This window comes from Acanthopagrus latus, chromosome 6 (assembly GCF_904848185.1).
Source record: "Acanthopagrus latus isolate v.2019 chromosome 6, fAcaLat1.1, whole genome shotgun sequence".
Taxonomy (NCBI): Eukaryota; Metazoa; Chordata; class Actinopteri; order Spariformes; family Sparidae; genus Acanthopagrus; species Acanthopagrus latus.
In genome coordinates this window covers 14,070,070-14,090,949 of record NC_051044.1, presented here as the reverse complement: position 1 = coordinate 14,090,949, position 20,880 = coordinate 14,070,070, and the positions used below count along the sequence as shown (strand labels likewise).

The 20,880-nt window shown below is 40.0% G+C and overlaps 3 protein-coding genes across 5 annotated transcripts; 1 reads left to right on the top strand and 2 right to left on the bottom strand.

Annotated features, from left to right (window-relative positions):
* Positions 1-316: 316 nt before the first annotated feature.
* Positions 317-7,498, bottom strand: nprl2 (NPR2 like, GATOR1 complex subunit). 2 transcript variants are annotated; one of them, XM_037100995.1, is made up of 11 exons: positions 7,068-7,498; positions 5,830-5,921; positions 5,529-5,700; positions 5,320-5,428; positions 3,262-3,398; positions 2,938-3,035; positions 2,568-2,604; positions 1,155-1,248; positions 953-1,070; positions 707-849; positions 317-626 (listed from the first exon to the last, which is right to left on the bottom strand). In XM_037100995.1, exons 1-11 carry the CDS (start codon positions 7,146-7,148, stop codon positions 559-561), a joined length of 1,149 nt encoding a protein of 382 aa, XP_036956890.1. In that variant the 5' UTR covers positions 7,149-7,498; the 3' UTR covers positions 317-558. The 2 variants fall into 2 exon arrangements, with proteins under 2 accessions (XP_036956890.1, XP_036956891.1); XM_037100996.1 differs by having other exon boundaries at positions 5,532-5,700; positions 7,068-7,497.
* Positions 7,499-7,859: 361 nt separating this feature from the next.
* Positions 7,860-14,036, top strand: hemk1 (HemK methyltransferase family member 1). 2 transcript variants are annotated; one of them, XM_037100999.1, is made up of 11 exons: positions 7,860-8,006; positions 9,573-9,746; positions 9,861-9,952; positions 10,044-10,137; positions 10,230-10,358; positions 10,626-10,690; positions 10,951-11,000; positions 11,087-11,192; positions 12,437-12,532; positions 12,858-12,968; positions 13,232-14,036. In XM_037100999.1, the coding sequence occupies exons 1-11, from the start codon at positions 7,992-7,994 to the stop codon at positions 13,293-13,295; spliced, it is 996 nt and encodes a 331-aa protein (XP_036956894.1). In that variant the 5' UTR covers positions 7,860-7,991; the 3' UTR covers positions 13,296-14,036. The 2 variants fall into 2 exon arrangements, with proteins under 2 accessions (XP_036956894.1, XP_036956893.1); XM_037100998.1 differs by having other exon boundaries at positions 7,877-8,190.
* Positions 13,943-16,417, bottom strand: LOC119021058 (cytokine-inducible SH2-containing protein-like). Its single transcript, XM_037101002.1, has 3 exons — positions 15,810-16,417; positions 15,047-15,210; positions 13,943-14,865 (listed from the first exon to the last, which is right to left on the bottom strand). Exons 1-3 carry the CDS (start codon positions 15,827-15,829, stop codon positions 14,366-14,368), a joined length of 684 nt encoding a protein of 227 aa, XP_036956897.1. The 5' UTR covers positions 15,830-16,417; the 3' UTR covers positions 13,943-14,365.
* Between the last annotated feature and the right edge of the window lie 4,463 nt (positions 16,418-20,880).

Sequence of the window (20,880 nt, the reverse complement as noted above, 5' to 3'; positions counted from 1 at the left end):
CTAAATCAATAATGATGGAAGAGGTATGCAGACCATTGACAACAATGACACAATATTACAATTACTACCAAAATGTGCCTGTAGTATTAACAAGTATTTATCGATGCACTAATGCCTTCAACAAATAGTAACCATAGCAGTCAAATAAAGTCTAGACAGTACCGTAATAAGGTAGAAATTAGCTAAAATTAATGGTTAAACAACAAGCTGATAACTTCCTGTATCCAGTTGTTTGAGAGCTTAAATCTTTTTAATGGCTACAAAATCATATCAAATGTAAAATTCTAGATGTTTTTTGCATTTAGAACAAACTGTCACACCTTGGTATAATCTCTTTTATTAATCACATATTTTCTTTTGTACAATATTTATAAATATCCCCTTCCTTACTTAACCAAAACAGAACTGTATGTCAATTTTTGATGAAGAGGATATTAGTTAAGAAAAAAAAAAAATCTAACATAAAAATTACAAAATACTACTTCACTTCTCACTGCTTGAAGGCATCTTTGGCTGAGGCATCTCTGTATCTTTCAGTCTGTTTTCACTTCATTCACATCATTTCCAGCAGACCACAATGTTGGGATCATTTTCCAAGCGTTCATCCAGCTCCTGGTAGCTGATACCTGTAAAATGAAATGAAAACACTGTAAGCGGACTTGTTTTCAACCATCTGCCAACAAACAGAGAAAGCTTTTAAACATGCCTGTTTTGCAGCAGATCTCATCATAACTGTGGCAGCCAGTGTAGAGTCGGGGCGGCCTGCTTCTCTCATCGCGGATCACCTTCACCGGATATTTCTGCAGCCGTCGAATCAGAGCCTTCATCAGTCCAAACTGGATTAGCCTCCTGAACACGTGACAAGACACGCATGGGAATAAATGTCGCTGTGATCCGACTTTTCTATAATCATAAAGTCTTTTCAGGAACTGATAAATAGATGGACACTGACCTCTCATCAACCCTTTGAAGCTGCTGCGAGTAGCGAGAACAAAGGTCTCGGACTGTGGTTCCTGGACTCAGGCCACAGTACAGCTGGAACACGTCTCTGAGACTGGCACGCTTTTGACCTGACACAGAAAGACAACAACGATGCAATCACAAAATAAAATACAAAGCAACACTTTTGCTCCACAATCATGACACTTAGTTACCCTGCTTAGTGACGTAGTTGAGGCACTCCTCCTGAATGGACTTGTCATCTATGAGGCTCTGGACTTTGGGGGTGGTGCAGTACACATTAGAGTACTGTAGGGAGGTAAAACAAAGACAATCAAACAACCTAAATGGATCCTTGAAGAGTTAAGACAGAGAATTAGGGCCACTTGTAAGAAAAAGCAGTGACATCACAGGAGAAGAGCTGTACTATTTTGAGAAAAAATAGAACATGTGAATTATGTGTTTATGTGTCTGCAGATGTGTCACCCTCTCTCAGCCCTGCCCATGTTCATAACTTTTTCTCACACTCACCAGTTTTTTATTTCTTTAATTTTCAGGGTAGAGGCACTTCAGCCAAAACTCATGATAATGGGATAATGACCTCAGTATCTCAAGGAGACAAATGGCAGATTTCAAGAGATTGCAAAAGATAATTTATCACAAGGAAACAAATTTCTACAAAGTTTTTTTTTAATGTAATGTAAGCATTTGTTGCAAGTTTTCACAACAAAACTGATATAATGGAGTTTACGTAGTGGGCAATAATTGTAAAAGAAAGACTTATATAGTGTGGTCATATTAAACGGGTGTAGTAACGTCCAGTAGGCTACAACCACAGCGGTTTTAGTTGGCATGAGGGAACAGGAGAAGAAACTACCCACATCTATGGTATAATCAAGTTTGTATGTAAAAAAACAAAGGAGATTTAAGTATTGTCTGTTGCATTGATTGGTAATAAGTCCTTGATATGACATTTTGAGCTTAATCAATTGCTTAATCAGTTTTTTTTTGTTTGTTTGTTTTGTTTGTTTTGTTTGTTTTCAATGCATTCACTCCCGTCTTCGCTAGAGAAGTAAAACAAGTATACTCTGTGCTTATGTTTTTGAAGTTCTGCGCCCAAACTGGTCAAAGTTGATGGACAATGCTAACCATGTCATCATCGCCATCTTCTAGCTGCTGTTTACATCCCCTACAGAATCATTTCCTGGGTGTATATGTGTTTATGTATATACATGTGTAGTGTAATCACTGTGTATGTTCTATGTAAGTGTAGCGTGAAGGAATTCCAAACTTTCATTTTGTAATGAAACTCTGATGTACCATAACAAATATTGTATATCACCTTGAACCTTACTTATTGAGGTGAGGATAAACCAAACAAAATTTAAAATGTGGATGAACTGAATTTTAAGGCTTCCCAAATGAGTAGTTTTTCCTCAAAACATTAAATTTCTCATCAACTTAAGGTTTGAACCCAAAATATCCTGATCTTTTCTTGTAATATTTTGATTTCGCACACAAAATCAAAGTGACCCATAAAATGATGTTCAACAAAAATAGCAGCACCACAAGACTGACGCTCATTTCACAGACACTGTGTTTTTTGCTGTGTGGATTTGGTTTACTACCTGAAAAATGGAAACCAAGGTCACAACGCCATAGTACCTGGGGAAAAAAGGGAGGATTTCAGTTCATAGTACCTCTTTGCTTTATTTTGGAAATGAAAGTCTCAGCACACACTAGCCAACCCATGAAGCATCGCTTAATTACAAAACAGCAGATGTGATGAAATGATGGCTTTCCTGAAGAGCCAACAGCCATGAACACTGAGAAATAGTGTGAAAGTTTATGTTGATCAACTCTAAAACAACTACTTTTATCTGAGGACACTATCGGTGTGCAGGCTTACTGTAGATAGAAAACAGTGGATAAGGATGTTTTCACAGGCGTCGGTAGATGCTGGTGTGTGTTGCCCTTTATTCACTGAAATGTACTCACAGGAGATTCTGCACAGCAATGCGAACCAGATTCAGCTCTACGTCAGCTTCAGCAGAGATTTTCTGGATGTGTCTAAATCCATCAATATATGGCAGGATCTGCAGTAGACAATATATAGTAGAACGTTATGGCTCCAATAATACTTTATTGTACCAATATATGGCACTGTGTCCTGCATATAAAATAACAGATGTGACACGGTGCGAACATCACTATAGCTGATAACAGGCCTTTAATCTCTAATCTCTCTCCTGGTGCTTCTCGGAACTGTGGCACATTTATTATCACAACATCCCCTGATATGAGCCACGGGGGCCTACTTACCTGTTGAGTGGTGAGATCCCACTGAGATTTGATAAAATGGTCTTTGCACTGGGTGAACACAGGGACATCGTATTCCTGGACGATCGGGGGGTCCTTTCGCAGCTGGATCAGCTTCAGGTGCATGGTGTTAGAATCATCTGAAACAGATACAAGACAGAAAAAAAGACTATGTAAGATCTTTATAAACAGGGTTACATCAAATCTTTTACTACATTGTCATTTTCTAACTAATTTGCGGAAGTAAGCTTTGTTGGTTTTTACTGTACTTATAGTTTATCACTGGTGCTTTGTTCTTTAATTGTAGGGGTTTTATGATGTAAGCTGACCTTGAGTGCCACATAAGGTGCTGTTAAGACTGTAATGCTGTGGGTGCTTGTGTGCCGTCCTCTCTGCTCCAGCTTCTGCCCTTTTTCCCCTTCTTACCTACAGTGTGAGGTGGATTACACCTGATGCCTTCACCAATGCAGACCTGGAGGCTTTTTACGCTGCATCACCAACATAGTAAGGGGTTGTTTTTGCTAGCTGAAACTTCCATCTTCTGAACTTAATGTGTTCCAGGCTGACAATAACAAAATGATGTGCCCCTGGTGAGAAAACTCACAACTGAACCCTGGGCAGAGTAGCCTTGTTGCATGTATAAACGAAACAAAGGGTGGAAAGCCGACACATGAGGTAACAAACGCTATTTTACATTTCATCTTACTGCCCTTTAATACCTGGAAAGATATTGAAACATTTCATCAACAAATATGTCCTCCCCCTTCCCGTGGGTGGATTCACTTTTGTGTGACGTCAGACAGCTGCTCTCTCATCAGGTCGGGGCGGATGGATGCACCCTGACTTTACAAGATAGAATTCCAACTTCGAGTGACATTACATTGTGCTTTTTCTGATACAAGTACAGACATTTTCAAGTCCCGAGTTGTCTGGAATGCAGCATTAGGCCTGAGGAGAGACTCACAAGGGTGCCAGTGGGCCAGATGGCAGCAGTTGCTGCGTGTTGGTAGCAACCTTGTGCTTGTGTGGTATACAATATACTCTGTAGTTACTGTCTTTTTTGGAAGGAGGGTGGTGATATCTAATCTTGAATCTTGCCTTGAAGATAATTTAACTCTTTAAGCTTTAATGTTCCCTTTTTGCTTTAACTGTAAATAAATCTTTTACTCTTGCAACTGTATTTGTTTCCCTTTTTTAAAATATGCATTTTAAACTTCAGTTTGTCACTCTCCTCACGCCCTGACCATTTCAGGGATGTGAACATCAACATTACATGAAATGTGTAACTGTCTCTATTATCGTTATCATTATTGAATATCCTGACAACTACATGAACTTTCTTACTCAATACTTTTTCAAAAATAGCAAAAACACATTTAGAAGTCACTGCTGTACTTTTTCCAAACAAGTTAAAGTCGTAAATATATTAAACCACATTTGAAGGATCATTATAAGTATGATTTTGTTCCAGCAGGGACTTCTATTCCTCCTGATCAGGTTTAGAAAAGTGTCTAATATGTTTGGTCGGTATGAATTTTGAGGTTGTTAAGATAAATCATTTTCAGGAATAGATAACAGCATATAATGTTAATAGAATAAAGAACTTTGAGTTTGAATGGCATCTTTAAACTGCTGGGAAATACGAATAAATACAAAGAAACTCAACATGTAAACCGTAACCAGCCCGACTCTGAACTACAAATAAGCCTCATTAATGATCACTGAGCATGTGTTTAAACTCATTTGCAGCACACTTTTTACAAAACTGCTTGCTCAGCAGCACCGCTGTGTCTTGGGACTTTAATCAACCCACAGCATGACTAAATTAAATTTGGACGCCTTTTGAACAGGAACTTCGGCGCTGCTGCAACAATATCTTCAAACAAACAAAATGAGCAGCTGAATCAGAGACTTTTTCAATACACTTTCAGTCCTTCACAGAACCTGTAGCACACACATCATTTGTACTTTACCACCATGCTTAGGATGTGTTTTAACAACAGAGGTGGTTGTTTGCCACTGATACACCTGGAATACACACAGTAAAACACCAACAAATACCTATGGGTAATGTGCAGGCTCCTGTGGCGTTGAGTTCTTCCAACAAGGTTGACATTATGGGTAAAAGTTTCTGTTTGCTCTCCTCGTTGAATATAAAGCCACTTTCCAGCTGCAACACAAAGGAGATTTTAGAAAACTCATTACTCAAAATCATGAAACTATGAAGCAGTCACATGTGACAAGCACAGATGTAAAAATGGATTATTCACTACTTCCAGAGTTGTGAGGTATCCTGACAGCTTCTTGACAATCGGCTCGAGGGCACATGTGTTGGTCTGGGCATCACACACGAGGCCGAGGTTAAACAGGAGGGCATTTCGGCTGTACTTTTTATGTTCAATGCACACAGGACACCCTATCAATTTTTTTCCCATGGCAGTGCTAAAATCAGACAAAGAGCACATAGAGTTTAGAGTTTGACAGTGAAACAGAACAACAAAACACAGATCTCAAGGTGAAAAAAAATTGAATAATGGTGAAGACAAAGACGGGGAGTGCTAGATCACTTACACTGTAATCAATTTGTTTTGCAGTTCTGGCTTGGTGATGATATAAACCTGAACTGTGTCAAACAACTCCCGTGAAATGTATTCTTCTGGGACCTGTAGGGAGAGGACATAGGGGACACTGTAAGACAAAATGCTTCCCATAGCATATACACTAAGAGGATCATGTACTTTCACTTCCAAGGTCAACATCGTGAGAATATGAAGATGGATTAAATACCTGTGTATCCTCACTGATGGTACGCAGTCTAGGTAACTGAAGGTTACAGTCCATGTTTTTGAAGGATTTTACAAATTTAAACACTTTTAAAAGGTCAATTCAGACAGCACCTGAAAGCATTTTAAACCCTCAATATGATCCAAATATATGTACAATTAACTCCAGGATACACCTTAATATTGTTAATAAAGAAATGGGGAGTGATCACCTGTGTCATAGAAAGTGAGGACGAAAAGTAACGATAATGTGTTAAATCATTGCTTTGGTTAAAGTAAAAGTCACCCATATGAATAGTTCTTGAGTAAATGTCTCTGATACTGAATGTACTTAAGTATCAAAAGTGAATGTCTCTTGTGCTGTAAGGGTCAGCCTTAACTGACTTGGCCAATTATGTGATCTGAGATTCAGCATTTTTTATAATTTGAGTCAGTGTGTCATTTTGTTTTTGATCTGATCGCTGATTGAATAAATCGAATTAAAAATGATGCAGAATGCAATCCAAAGAAACTAAAGTAAGCAGATGAATGCAATGGAGTAGAATATTTGCCCACAGAAGAAGTAACAGAGTGGAAGCATAAAGTATAAGAAAATGAAAAGTACCTCAAAATTGTACTTAGGTACAGTTCTTGAGTAAATGTAATTAGTTACATTCTATCACTGCTGATTACTGTCCTATATTTTGCATAAAAGTGTAGAGATACACCACTGAGATTAACGTAAGGCCTGATTTGACCTCATACACTGGAACTATTTGCCAAGCTGTACTGAGAAAACACTTTTTTAAAAACGTTTTTAAAACATTTTCCTTTACAAAATAAAAAAAACAGCACATATTACACTTACATTTCCTTGTACTTTAAGTTTCTCCTACAAAAGGTTTACTATCATAATTCGAATAATTTCGCAATGCAGGTGGTGATCATAGTAATTGTTAAAACATTGGTGGTCATTGTATTGACTTCACTTGTCAGTAATCGTAAACTATGATGCTAAACCACACTCCAATCATGATTTGCACTTACCTGATATGTTATCTTTGGACCCAGGGTGGGGTGAAACTCACTAAAGAATATACACTCTATCCGGCTGCTCATGCCCATCATAGACCTTTCTGTCAGATGAACCTTATCACAAAGAATTTAGCACATTCACTCACTTTAACCAAGACGTTTCCCTTTGAGGGGAAACTGAACTGTGTCTGCCTCAGCTGTTATCTAGCATATGAGGCTAGCTGCTAGCTTCCAGTTTAAACGTTAAAAAACAAACTAGAGACCTCCCGTGAAACACGTTTAGCAAGCCTGAGGTCTGGACAACTTCCAAAAAATGTGTTATCACTGTACTTTTAAAAGAATGCTGTCAAACATGTAGTGAACTATCTAACAACTCTCCAAATAGTCGGCACATTCATGCACACCAGACTGAGGAACAACAATCTTGATACATTCAGGGGTCGCTCGTAATTTACCAATGCAACTAACGGCCGTCCTAAATATTGACGTAAATTGTGAAGGATGTATTTTTTTTTCTTCCAGAACAAACGACATATAATCATAGCACAGTATATGTTAGAACATCTGCAATTGCATTATTGTGTAGGGATATGTGTTTATCATATATTTTGAGGTTGAAACCAAAGCTAACGTTGGTATATTGTTTTTGCAATCACAATTAAGATTATTTAAGTTATCGCAATATTAAAAACACACACAAAGCCTTTCGACTTTTCAGTACCAACCACCACTTTGAGAGTGTTTTCCTGTTCCCCATGCTACAAAGCCAATTTGTTCGACAGTACTTTAAGGCAGCAGAGTTCAGCGGCGTCAGTGCATGCACTGCCGTACGTTTTGCGTCAGGTCAACCTGCGCAATGTGCAGGAAGTACGAAAGATAGTGTGCGTGGTGTTCTACTACAGAACATGTTGTTTAAGGTCTCTCATCGCACGATACATGTTACCTGAAAGGGTACGTAATGTAGGCTACATCTACAACAGAGCACAGTGAGGATGAGCGAGTCCAGCTAACGGCTACACAGACTGTGTGTGTTCAGTGTTGACGCAGAGGGTGTGTGTGTATGTGTGTGTGTGTGTTTACAACAACCATGTGGAGAATATGTCTGAGTGCAGGCTGCAGACGCTTCGGATTAAAGGTAACTAAAAGGACTCCTCTTCAGTAAATCAGATGGTATGTTTTGTGCATGATGGAGCAACCCAGGATGTTAAAAATGAACATTTAAACCAAGTGATAAAAACTCAGAAATACTATTTTTTCCATAACTGACTAAACAAGCTGTTCTCAGAGGAAAATAACACTGTTTGAAGCTAGAAAGTTGGCAGCGTCCGCCACATATAGGGTCAGTTTCTTTGTACAGTTTATTCAGTCATGAAAATAAATAGTTTGTTTATTAAGTTTGTTTACGGGTCAATGCAGAATTTTCTCTTCTGATTAGAGTTTCTTCCCCACATCTATGTAGTGCAGCTTCAAAGCTACTCTTGATTTAACAGTACAGATAAAGGGGAGAGTATGACATTACAATGTGAAGACAAATAATCACCAATGGATGGGTTATTGAAAAGTAAAAACTGGATATGCTTAGAAATCAAGGAGTCTGAAAACTGAGAGTTGGGACTGATATTGGTATTTATGCTGTAAAAATGAAACTTTTTTTGTGTCAAAACTTCAAGCAACCAGTGATGGAATAAATTATATTCACTTAAGTACTGTTATTATGTACAACATTAAGGTTCTTTACTTGAGTACTCTTCAGTTTTTATATGCTTAATACTTAATACACATTTAGTTACTGGGTACTTTACTCCTTGTTTTTCCAAAAATACTCAGAAAAAAGTTAGTTGTCCATCACAAGTTCACATAAAACCCAATGATTCATCTCATGATTGATTATTTAGTTTGACCAAGAAGTTGGAAATGAGAAGCTCTGAGTCACAAACATTTGCTGACAAAATGTTTTCAAGCATTGACACATTTTTATATATATTTTTTTGTCTTCCTGTCAATGACACTTACAGTACATGAAGGACAGATAATTAGAAACACTGGGAGGCTATATATAACTCAGTGTCAGCGTACAGATGACTTTACTTTCAGTTGCGCAAGATAAATCGATGAAAGCTGGCGAGACGTGCGTATTGAGTGTACGTCAGTCGGTGGTGACTGAGGTTTGATCTCGAGCTGGGTTCTGAGATTTGATTCTTCGGCATCACTCAGATGTTGATGGAGATAACCCTGACAAAAGAAATAACCAACTGGGGGAAATACACAAGTGCTTCTTAATGGATAAGTTCACCCTAGAATTCAGACAATATTTACTCCGTTTTCTTAAGTAACTGGGGATTTAAAAAAAAGAAAAAGAAAGAAAGAAAGCATACAGCTTGTCCAAGTCTCTGGAAGCCCTTAGATCCCAAATTGATTTAAAAAGGAAGAAGCCCAGAAGAATCTTTGAGTGAACTTATCTTCTAAACTATAGTTGATAGTTATTTCAAAAGTCTCTTAAAATCGAATGCTTTGTAGGGGATCTGGGGCTCCCATGCAGTGCGTCGATGCAGCGCTCCAGCCTTACCTGCGGGCAGGATCACAGCACTGCAGGCGGGGGACTTATGGAAGAGTCACTTTGAGGAGAGCGGTGTGTCAGAGCCTGACCACTCCACCCACTACATCATTGCTTATCTGCTTGGGGCTAAAACTGTGAGTTGAAATTGTTATGGTGCTTGTTATACTTTGGCTGACATGATGTCTGAATACACACCTTCACATCCAATAGCATCCCTTCCTGTTCTTACGTGTCATTTCTTTGTCTAGATTGAAAGTCTCGAGCAGGGGAAGTTAACCGAGTTGCTCAGCCGAGAGAAAACAGAGCAGATGTGGCAGCTGTGCACTAAACGCCTTTCCAGGTGTGAAGTTTCTACATGCGCCACCTCCATATGGATATACACCCAGATGTTTCTGACTGATAATGTTCATAAATACGTGTGTTTTGTGTAGAATGCCTGTGCAGTATGTGATCGAGGAGTGGGACTTCAGAGATCTGACGCTGAAGATGAGACCTCCTGTGTTCATACCAAGGCCTGAAACTGAGGTTGGACAGGAGAAGAAAAAGAAAATGTAGAGTGGAAACAGTCGATCATATGTATAAAACCAGAGCTGTGTTTTCTCTGTGTGTTGGTGCAGGAGTTGGTTGAACTCGTGCTCAGTGATCTGGAGAAGGCTGGCGTGGGCGCAGACGAGCAGCGTACATGCCTGGAAGTGGGATGTGGCTCTGGTGCTATTTCTCTCAGTCTGCTGAAGAGTCTGCCTCAGGTGAGGTTTGTGTTTACCGTCTGGTCTCATTTTTTGTCAGTTTTTTCCTTATAAGTCGAACATGTTGTGCTTCTAAGCTGCTGGTCTGACCAATTTTCCAGCACAACTGTGGGTATTTGTAGTAAGTGATGGCTAAGTTTCATTTTTGCCATTTTAACAGCTAGATAATTGATCTCTAAATAACGACCTCACGTAGACAGGCAATACAGACACTGCATTTGGAGGAACAGTAGTGTTTAATTGTTGCCTTTGTTTGTCTTTTACTAGCTTAAAGCCATCGCTGTGGACCAAAGCCAAGCTGCAGTGGATTTAACAAGAGAGAATGCATCGAGGTAAGTGAGCCATAACATGGAAAACAAGCAGACCATGTTAATTAGCTTTTATTGTGGTTAAAGACATACAATTAAATGTTTGTTTTTGACACGGGGCATACAGAGTAGTGTAGTTTGTAGTGCATAAAACATGGAAATTAGGAAGAACTTTTGCTCATCACATGTCTATGAGGGTTTTTAATGTTTTTTGGTAAAAATACATCATTAACATCACTCTATAGAGTCCTGCATTAAGTCTGATGAAGCATTGTTCTCTGCAGGTTGGGGCTTCAGGACAGATTGCAGGTTTATCATATAGATGTAATGAAAGGTAAGGGTAAAGGTGCATTGCACATATTAAATTACACGCTTAAACACACTGATGATACTAAGAAGTTTTCATGTCTGTTTTGTCAGATGCAGAAACTCTGTTGAGCCTCTGCAGCACCGTTTCAGCTCTGGTCAGTAACCCTCCGTATCTCTTCTCAGAGGATATGACATCATTGGACCCTGAAATTTCCAGGTGAATTTATAAGCACTTAAATAAGAAAAATGAAGCACACAAAAACAGAATCTTTTTTTATCTGCCTACATTTTGACCTACAAAGACAGATGGTACTAACTTCAAGGAAGCTGGAGTTGAGAGGAATGTGTTGCATGCTGACTGGGTACACTCTGTAACAGATGGATAGATAATGTCTTTTCATGTCACAACAAACAGTCATTGACCTAAAAACTGTCCTCTGCTTTTGGAAAACTTCAAGGTATATTAGATCAACAAAATGAATTTTTTGCAGTTTTCAAGGCAACATTATCAGCTGTTTAATATACTTGTATACTTGTAAATGTGTCTTAAAATTGGCTTGACTACATCAAAGTCTTGGATTTCACAGCAGTCAACAGCTGATTTCCTAAATTATTTATGTTGGGTAACACATCTAACTGTCAAGATGTTAGTTAACTAATACATTTCAGTCACAGGAGATGGCTATAATGTGAAAGTACATTTAGCTTTAGCCAGTGTTTACTGTGAGTCAAGAACTGAGATAGCAGTCACTTCTACTCGGCTAGGCTATTTTAGCAGGTTAGCTGACTATTTTCCAAAGTAGTGGCTCAATTAGCTACTAGTTTATTATGTTGGGTAACAAATTAAACTACCAAGTCACAGGAGATGGCTATGGTGTAAAAGTAAATTTAGCTTTAGCAACAAATATGAAAAAAGAAGGAAAGGTAAATTTTAGCTTTCAACACCTTTAGCCATGGCTCTCTCATTAGATAACTCTTGCTTGAACTGGCCCTTTTGCTTTAGTTGTGCTCTGTGTAGTTAAATGTTTAATTTGATTATTAGCTGTGTTTTTTAGAAACTGCTAATTCAGCACTCTTTTACATTTCTGTGGCATAAAAAAAACATTACATGCAAGTGTCAACAAAAAGACTCTGGACTTTACGAAGTTTTGGCTAAAGGTTTAGTGGATTTTGGTATAATGTGTCATAATGGGCTATAAATGATTTCATTAACTATAATATATTTATAAATACTTAACACAGGGTTTAACATACATTTAAAATAATAATATTTTGCAAAAACAATGAAATTGTACTTACTAGATGTTGGTTTTCCCTCAAACCTTTGGAAGTGCTTAAAAATTATAAAATGTATTTGCATCAGTGCATTAGGTGTACCTAGAAATGTGTTTTATGGAAATCTGTGACATGTAAAGCATGGCATGTATTTAAATAATAAATGGGTTCTGTATGTGTGCCCAGGTTTGAAGACCACGCTGCTTTAGATGGAGGTAAAGATGGCCTAAAAGTAATCAGACAGATTTTGACTCTGGCTCCACGGATCCTGTCAAGTCCTGGGTAAGGAACTCCACTGCACGACACCAAGCGTGCACACATACACACACACACACACACACACACAGAGACACACACAAACCCACCTGGGTTTAATTCCTAACGGCGTCGTTGGCTTGTCACAGGAACAGCATGTTCTGAAAAACACACGTATCGTGTTGCCCCTTTAATGAGTTAGGCTTTTTAAAAGACTGCCAGTAAATACAGTTCCAGATATATGTCACTTCTCTCATCTCAGGCTTATTTAATGATAATCCTGTCATGCTGATGATTAGATTTTAATGCATTCTGCGTTTTTTTTTTTTGTTTTTTTTCTGTGGAATAACAGTCGTGTTTACTTGGAGGTGGACCCCAGGCACCCCCCGCTCATTCGACGGTGGGTGGAGGCGAATGTGGAAGAGATGCATTACGTGGAGACACAGCAAGACATCACCGGCAGGTCTGTTTAAAAAAAGCACTCAGCCTTTATTGCACTCGACCATCATTAAATTATTTTGTTCATTTAACCTGCTGTGATTTCATTCTTACATTGTATACATATTAATCTCATAGGCCCATCACTGTCACTGTCACTTTGATTTAAAATCTTAAAATCTACACTTCATTAGAAAATGAAGCTCAATTCGCTCATCCTTTTTGGTTCTTTCATTACTGCAAGTCAAAATTAGGAGTCCGTTACACTGATTTGTTTTTGTTTCTTAGGCCACGATTTTGCATCCTTCAGAAAGAGAAGTCAAACAAGGACCATGAGCTGGATCTGGATTGAGAAACTGAGATCCTATTACTCTGGCTTTAGCCCAGGTCGCCTCAGCTTCCCTAACCCCACTGAGTCGCCGAAGAACACGCTGGTGCCGATTCTGTCCCTCGCAATTCACAATTTGCAGGAGCTCAAACCATTGTCGTGTCACTGTTGCACTTTTAATCCTGCAACATTCGCAATTACATCCTGAACCACAATAAAAAAAAATGGTGTGCGAGATGGCACAAAAGCAGGCTCAAAGCTGAAGGTAATTACTAAGGCTTTTCTTAGAACCCTCCCTCTCAGAATCTCACCCTCCTCCCAGGAAGCATTCAGTAGTTCTGTGAATCCGCTGATGAGCGGTCCTCCCCTTCGCCTGTCCACTCGCTGACTCAGATGCAGGCTGCACACATTGTTGAGCAAAAACACACAGCGTGGCCTTTACTTCCTCACCCAATCTGCTTCTCGCACACACTTGAAGCTCAAAGGCCACAAAGTCTTTCTGTTTCAAAGGTGATTGAAGGCGAATATATTTCGTAACAAGTGTCACAAGAGCAGCCATCATGTGGCGGTTAAGAATCATGACACGATGCTGACGAACATTTCTCTTTACACTGTGAGTAATGGTGCCGGTTTAAGCAACACAAGACAAAAGGATCTAGAGAACAAATGGGTTAGACTCCAACTGCTTATTTTAATAGAAAAATGTACACATGTAAAAGGTAGAAAAAATGTCTTACTGAGAAAAATAAAATGGCGTAAAAGATGTCTCAATGGAATTAGTGTACTTCTCAGGAACAGCATGTACATCCAGAACTGATGAGGGTAAAACGGATATGGACAATTTCCACATTCATCGTAGGATAAGCGTTAATTACAGTACTTCAGTTCCTCTGGGGGCCTTGACAGACTAAGTCTTTAACCAGGCACGTCACCGTTTCATTTGTACATAATTCACCAGCAAAATCATGACCTTGTGTCCAGTATTTTCGTGACTGGCCTCCAACTGCTGGAGCAGCATTGTCATTTACAGGCACAGACAACCTGTCGTCAGTCCGCTGAGATTCAGCCATAGTATTGGACTTGAGGAACTCCCATCATACCTTGAAGGGATAGTCCTTTATGTAACGCATTAGAGGCCTCGGGAGTGGTAGCTGGTCGGGGCAGTCAGAGTGTCTGTTGATGACGAGGCGTGTGAGGTGCTGTAACGAGGGGAGGCCTTGGGGCTTGTACACGGCCCGCTTCAGCTTTAATACCACAGATGTTTCCTGAATTGTCTGCTGAGAGGGTTTCGAAGGAACCGTCTCCTGCTCCACCTTCCCTTCCTCCGCTTTCCTCTCTGGTCCCATGTAGTGCTGCACCAGGCTGGGCACGTTGGGGAACGACGACAGGCTGGGCCGGGCCGGGGAGCTGGAGTCGAGCAGAAACTGGGCGCCGCTGTACTGGATCCGTATACTGGTGGGTCCGCGTGCAGTCCTGACCGAGAGGGTCAACATGTACAGAGGGTGGCTGCTGTCCCGTACCAAAAAAGCTCCTTCAGACGCCTCTTGAAGCGCAGCGTGAGCCTGAGCCGCAGTCACAGCTCCCCAGTACCATCCTACACATACACACACACACAGATTCCTGAATATTAGTCACTCTGAACACTCAGTGCTGCACTTTTTACTGTTCAACTAAATACCGTGTGCCAAACAGAGTCTGGAACAGTTTATGACTTTCCAAGAATTTCACTTGTCCGCATTAGAGGCTGCAAACATTCAACTCTTTTAATACTTTACCTGAATTTTCTAGAAAGCAGAAGTTGCTGGCGATTGCCCGCAGGTCCTTTGCGGGGTCCCATAGCGGAGGGGTGCTTTGAAGGCAAGGGGTAGGAGGTACAGTTCCTGCCCGCATGCCCCGCGGGGCTTCAGTGGACAGAGCAGTGGGCAGAGGAGCTCTGGGACTGGAAACAAGATTGAAAATGTGGTTTTAAAAAGCATGAAAGAACGCCAACAAAACAGTCACAGCAGGTTTCATTGTTCCATATTAATGCAGGAGTCAAAACAGTTTATTTATTTATTTATTTATTGTTTTTGTTGTTTGATTGTTTTGCAGTTCAGAAGAAGAGAAATAACAAGAATAAAAGGTGCAGTTTCAACTTAAGAACAACAAAATGTGAATACTTGGTTTGTTCACACATTTTCATTTAATTCTGATGTGGTGACGCAGGACATGTTTTGCCAGTCTTGACCAGAAAAGGAACATTTTCATCTCAGTCAGACTTTTCTTGTTTAAATGAGTATGTTCCGTTTAATTACCACTTTTAGTGAGGTTTTTTAATAAAGACTTTGTTTTTTTTAGTTTGTATGATTAGTACAACAGGCCTTTGCATTTTGAATTTGAAGACTCCAGTCTGAGACGGTTCTCAGCCGCTCACATCCGATAATTAACACTCTTTTTAAGGACTTTAAAATACGAGTAAACACTTTACTTTAACGAACAGAATAACATGTTCTCACCGCAGAAAATAAAAGAAACAGAAACAAAGAAAGGTCAACTCACCCTGGCACACAAAGAATCATACTATATCTCGAATCCGCTGGTTATTCAAGTCCGATCGGTTTTTTCTTTCTTCAAGAGAAATAAGACGAGGCTTCGAACAAAAGACGAAACATCAACCGCGACCATTAACATCGGTTTGTCATGAATACGCCTGCTACGCGCCGTAATAGAAAGTCGAAGGTCTTGTCCGTGTAGTTTTCTAGAAGAACACTGGATGTAGAATATAAAATAAACAAAAACAAAATTAATTTAATAGCGTGTAAAAGTCCGAGCAGCAGCGGGTTGCGGAGTGTGTTGTCACCAGAATGGGCTCCTAATGTGTGAAGGACGCGGTGTAAAGGCTTGGCTTTTAAAATTTACCGTTTCCTAGAAGTCTATTCTGAGAACTCTTCACAGCACCGGCGGCTCTGACGTCACGCGGCCGCACCAACTACCGCTCGGCTCGCGCAGCTCCCTCGTGACAGCCGCGCTCCGCCGTGTTTTGCGGGGGGATAAACGTATTTTTTATTTATTTTTTATTTTTTTTCCCTGCGGTTTAATTTCCTGCGATGACCCTGGTCGGGGGGCGGTGGGGGTTCTTGTCGTCGCTACCCGGCTCGTGTCGCGCCGCTCACCGCTTCACCCGGCGGCCCCTGGCTTCGCTGAACCGCCGCTCGCTCCCAGGAATCGCGCGGCAGCTTCTCCCTATCCGCTTTCCAGGAATAATGGCAGGGCTGACTCCGCCCCGCCGGGCGGCCCTAACAGAGCCTTCATTCTGGGAATTCACCGCCTCAACATTAAAGATAATAGGAATGCACACAGGCTGTTTCCAGTAATATAGATTCCCCTCGATCCTGGTGGAAAAACACGGCGAGAGTTTTTCTCGGAGGTTTGTCGGAGTCATTACGCTCAAACAAGGCGAGTTGTTATTGTGGTAATAAACTAAAAAACGGGTCAACTCAGCTGCGAGGCATTCTGCACAGGGTGTGAACCTCCTTTTTTTTAAATTGGATTTGTCTAACCATGTGTTTCCAATAGTGTTGCTTAAGGTCGAGGTAGTAAAATGGAGGCTACTTTTAAATTGATTTCTCGCCTGACGTTTATTTTCTAGGGAATCTATCGAGGAAATCCCAGCTTCTACATCTGCTCAATAAATTTGACTTTAAGGTACGTTGAGTTTTAATACTGCTGGACCATAAATCTGAGGAACATTTTGTTCAGGGTCCAAAAAAAAAAATTAAAAAAAATATAAATATTTATTCCAACAATAGCCATGAGCTATCTCTCTCTCTCTCTCTCTCTCTCTCTCTCTCTCTCTCTCTCTCTCTCTCTCTCTCTCATACACACACACAGCAGATTGGAGTCCAAGCAACACATGAAACTGTAGCTATCATAATCATAGCCATATCCACCAGAGCCTTCTGATCCGGCATAGCTGAATCTCAACTTTTTCCACGAAATCCTGAAATGAGCCGGTTTTCTAAGAAGTCGTCAGGACTTTATATTTCCCTGCTGGATGCGGTCGACCAAATACTTTTGAACTTGTTCAAAAAAAACCCCAAAACACCGCAATTAAAGCCGTTTTGTGGAAATGAGTTTAATTTCATTTAATCACTTCTGTAAAGTGACGGCCTGGGATGAAGTCTCTTCTTCATCATCAGTCTGATCTGAACTGGAGGCGCAGCGCAGTGAAAGTGAGACGGTCACATGTGGCACATTAAAACAGAATCGGACAGATGTACTGAACACCATGACCTTGACTATTTAAAGAAATGCGGTCCTCACAATGCATTTTTTTTTTTTTTTTGCACGTGGTGTTTGGAAGGCCAAAGAATCCTTTGCCAAATTCAGAGGAGCGCTGACATTAAAGATGATCCGTTTGGATGATTTAGTGCCTGGAGAGCATTGTGAGGAAATTACCAAGAATCCGAAGACGGAAAGGTACACACTGTATGAAACTCCATGTTCTGGTCTGTCATTTAGGGTTTGTTGTTTTTGCATTTTTGAGTTTTGAGGAGATCATCGCAATCACACCACAGAAAAGGTGCAAGAAGTCCGAAAACCTCAAATACAAAGAAACAAAGGCCCTGGTTTAGTCTGGTTTAAAAGTGTGTTGTGCTTTTTTGTCATTTAACAAAGTTTCAAATGAACTCTCGAATCATCATTTTAATCAATATTTCTTGAGTAATGTAGTTGTTTGTCATATTGCATTTATTATAAGTGGACACGTGTGCAAAGTAGACGTTAGGTAACAGGTGTTATAGATGGTGTAGTCCTAAAAAACTGAAAATCTTTGCACGTCCGGTTGCCTCGGCTCAAATTCTATGAGAAAAAAGATAATGACATGTTTTTGATGTATAAAATACATCACTAAATGTCCCACAATTTGATTATGAAGCGTTTTTTTGTGTCTTAAAAATGGCGGTTGCTAACAAGTGGCTAAATGAGGCAACAGATGTCATGAACCTTACACACAGAGACGTTTTACTCACCAGTCCGTCTTTACAGGCCAACTTTAGTTACAAATTATTCTAACTTTCACTTTTGAAGATTCATCAAGTTATAGAAACTTGCAAAGTAATTATGTAGTGAGACACTTAGTGGTGGTGATGTTTAAGTCATGTGACCGAAACGGCGTCTGTCTGTATCCTGGCATCAGCTTTTTACTGCTAGCGATTTCATTTATTCTTCAAAAATCACAAAAGTGCTCTTCATATGTGTAGACTTTCCTGCTGAACAAAACGTTTATGTTTCTATAAACTTGTGTTCACGACATAGATTATCTTCGGCAATATTCCAAAATCCAATTTAAAAATCTCGTGGTCGATGCTAACTTCCGGCGTTAGCCTTCGAAAATTCTGACTTAAGGAAAATGAATTTACTGTCACTGCTTCGTTCGGTAATCCTAATTCTTGACCAGTCCTTCAGATGCATTTGCCATGTGTACTTGCATTGCATAAATTGTGTGATTTCCTTTATGTCCAAGATTTTTTCCAAAGGCATAGTGATCAAACACTTCCCTACATGATGCAGAATTACATGCACAGGAGCGTGAGTGTGAGTTCCTTTTAAATCATATCATTCTTAGATTTGCACATTTGCTGCATTCCGCTACATGGTGCTGGAGCTAGAAATAGAAGCGCAGAAGGAAAGTCATGACACAAACTGGCTGTTAACAATTTGTATGATTACTGGTACCAAATCTTAAAAAGGGTTTTTTGCACTGTTTATTCCCAGGTCGCTGCTGATTTGGTGTTTCAACGTGCGTCATAAAGAGCTCTAGTGACTGTGGTTTTTATGCTGATAATAGATAAATCGATTTAGTAGATCACTAAAGTTGGTCCCTGGAAGAGAAAGGTTGACTGAGGAGCTCAGAATGTATTTGGTTCAGTAAAACCTTTGTGTACTCAATTATGAGTTTCGGCAGCATCTTTACGAATCATGTTATAACGTATTGTTACTCCACTTTTGTTTTAATTTCTCATATATGAACACTGCCAACCGTCAAATTCTCGCCGAGATATTTAACATTTTCTATTTTTGTTGCCCAAAATCCTCCTGAAGCGGTCTCCCCACCTCCATGCACAAGTTTGATTTTGATCATTTTCAGCTGTGACTAACTCCTTTGTTTCCATCATGCAGTGGATTGCGGGACTGTGGTGCCCTTAAGCGCCACACACGCGCCACTAATCTGGGTGCTGATACCTTGATTAATAAAAACGTTGCCTGTGTGAACAAGCTTCGTACCAAGATCTTACCAGGAACTGATAGCTGGAGTGATGTTTAGCACACAATGATTAACTGTTGTCCTCAAAAAGACAAAATGGGCGTTCCCAGAAGATTCTTAGAAAAGCTCTAATTGTCTGGAATCAGCACCATAAATCCATCAGCTGTGTGAGAGAAAACCAGCAGAGCTTTGTTCTCAGAGAACAGGCCCAGAGAGAACTGCTGAGTAAGGCTGCCCTACTGAAGTAATGTTTACAATGTTTAAAATGGCGCAATGTTTAAAATGTGATCGTCATTTTTCAGCCATATTAGCCTCCTGGGTCGGTGCAGCTGCTTGGTTCACTCTGGAACATCCAAACAGCTATCCGATGAATTTCCATGAAAGGTAGCACAGACATTCCTGGTCCCCAGTGGGAGGAAACCTAATGACTGCTTATTGAGGTTGCGGGTATACATGCGGTTGATATTTGCAGTTTTGAGGAAATTCTCAGAAATGTATTAGATGGCCATAAAGATTTGGTAAACACGTCAGTGCACCCTGCATGATGAATTTTAATAAATTTGGTCATTCCACGAAAAGTTTCCACTTTCCCTTTAGAAGATGTTTAGTTTAACAGCACACAAGTACACAAGCAGTCATGGTACCCAAACAATGTGTGCTAATGACGTTTCTTCTGGTGCCCCCATCAGGTCAAAACTGTACATTGTCCATACCTTATGATCAATTACCTGCAGAGGCAGTGATATTCCTGTCGTGGCCATTTGTCCAAAAAATCTGAATCAAAGTTCAAAATGCAAATGAAAGCGCCACTGTTACACCGTGGGCTTGTGGTGTGTGTGGGCAAAAAAAAAAAGTTCAATGTCCAAAACCAAATTTCCTTTGGTTTTTGTGGTTTATTTCCACAAAGCAAGCAATCATAAACAAAGGGATCATGTATGCCTCTCCAGCTCTGGTAAATAAAAAAAAAGAAAAGAAAAGAAAAACACAGGCCCATCCAGGTGCATCGTGGTCCTACACCTATCCTTCTACCTATATAACATTGGGTGCACACTGTGTTACCCAGCCTCCCAAACAAATCAAAAACAAACAAAATAATTATTAGTAGACGAAACTAAACAAGCTAAATAAGGAGTACTTCAACTTGACGGAAAACCAGCAAAAGAAAATGCTATCAAACGCTAACTTAATGCTAGATTCACACAACAATTGGAGTTATGATGTACTCGCCCACATGCTGATTGAAAGTCAGGTGTAGTAGTTTGTAGTCCGCAAAACATTTCTGGAGCTTCACACCAAAACAGCATTATAGCATTCTCCTAAACAACTGCACACGGCTCAGTTAAAAGCCTAGTTTGATCTTTATTT

What these genes read in the sequence shown, in the direction of transcription:
- nprl2 (XM_037100995.1), bottom strand. Translation starts at nt 7,148, where the DNA reads ATGATGGGCATGAGCAGCCGGATAGAGTGTATATTCTTTAGTGAGTTT. An exon ending in ACCTCACAACTCTGGAAGTA is followed by an intron (nt 5,429 to 5,528) that starts GTGAATAATCCA and finishes TTTGTGTTGCAG; the next exon opens with CTGGAAAGTGGCTTTATATT. An exon ending in TGAGATCTGCTGCAAAACAG is followed by an intron (nt 627 to 706) that starts GCATGTTTAAAA and finishes TTCATTTTACAG; the next exon opens with GTATCAGCTACCAGGAGCTG.
- hemk1 (XM_037100998.1), top strand. Translation starts at nt 8,116, where the DNA reads ATGTGTGTGTGTGTGTTTACAACAACCATGTGGAGAATATGTCTGAGT. An exon ending in ATCTGCTTGGGGCTAAAACT is followed by an intron (nt 9,747 to 9,860) that starts GTGAGTTGAAAT and finishes TTCTTTGTCTAG; the next exon opens with ATTGAAAGTCTCGAGCAGGG. An exon ending in TGCACTAAACGCCTTTCCAG is followed by an intron (nt 9,953 to 10,043) that starts GTGTGAAGTTTC and finishes TGTTTTGTGTAG; the next exon opens with AATGCCTGTGCAGTATGTGA.
- LOC119021058 (XM_037101002.1), bottom strand. Translation starts at nt 15,829, where the DNA reads ATGATTCTTTGTGTGCCAGG. An exon ending in ATGATTCTTTGTGTGCCAGG is followed by an intron (nt 15,211 to 15,809) that starts GTGAGTTGACCT and finishes TCTTGTTTCCAG; the next exon opens with TCCCAGAGCTCCTCTGCCCA. An exon ending in CTGCTTTCTAGAAAATTCAG is followed by an intron (nt 14,866 to 15,046) that starts GTAAAGTATTAA and finishes GTGTATGTGTAG; the next exon opens with GATGGTACTGGGGAGCTGTG.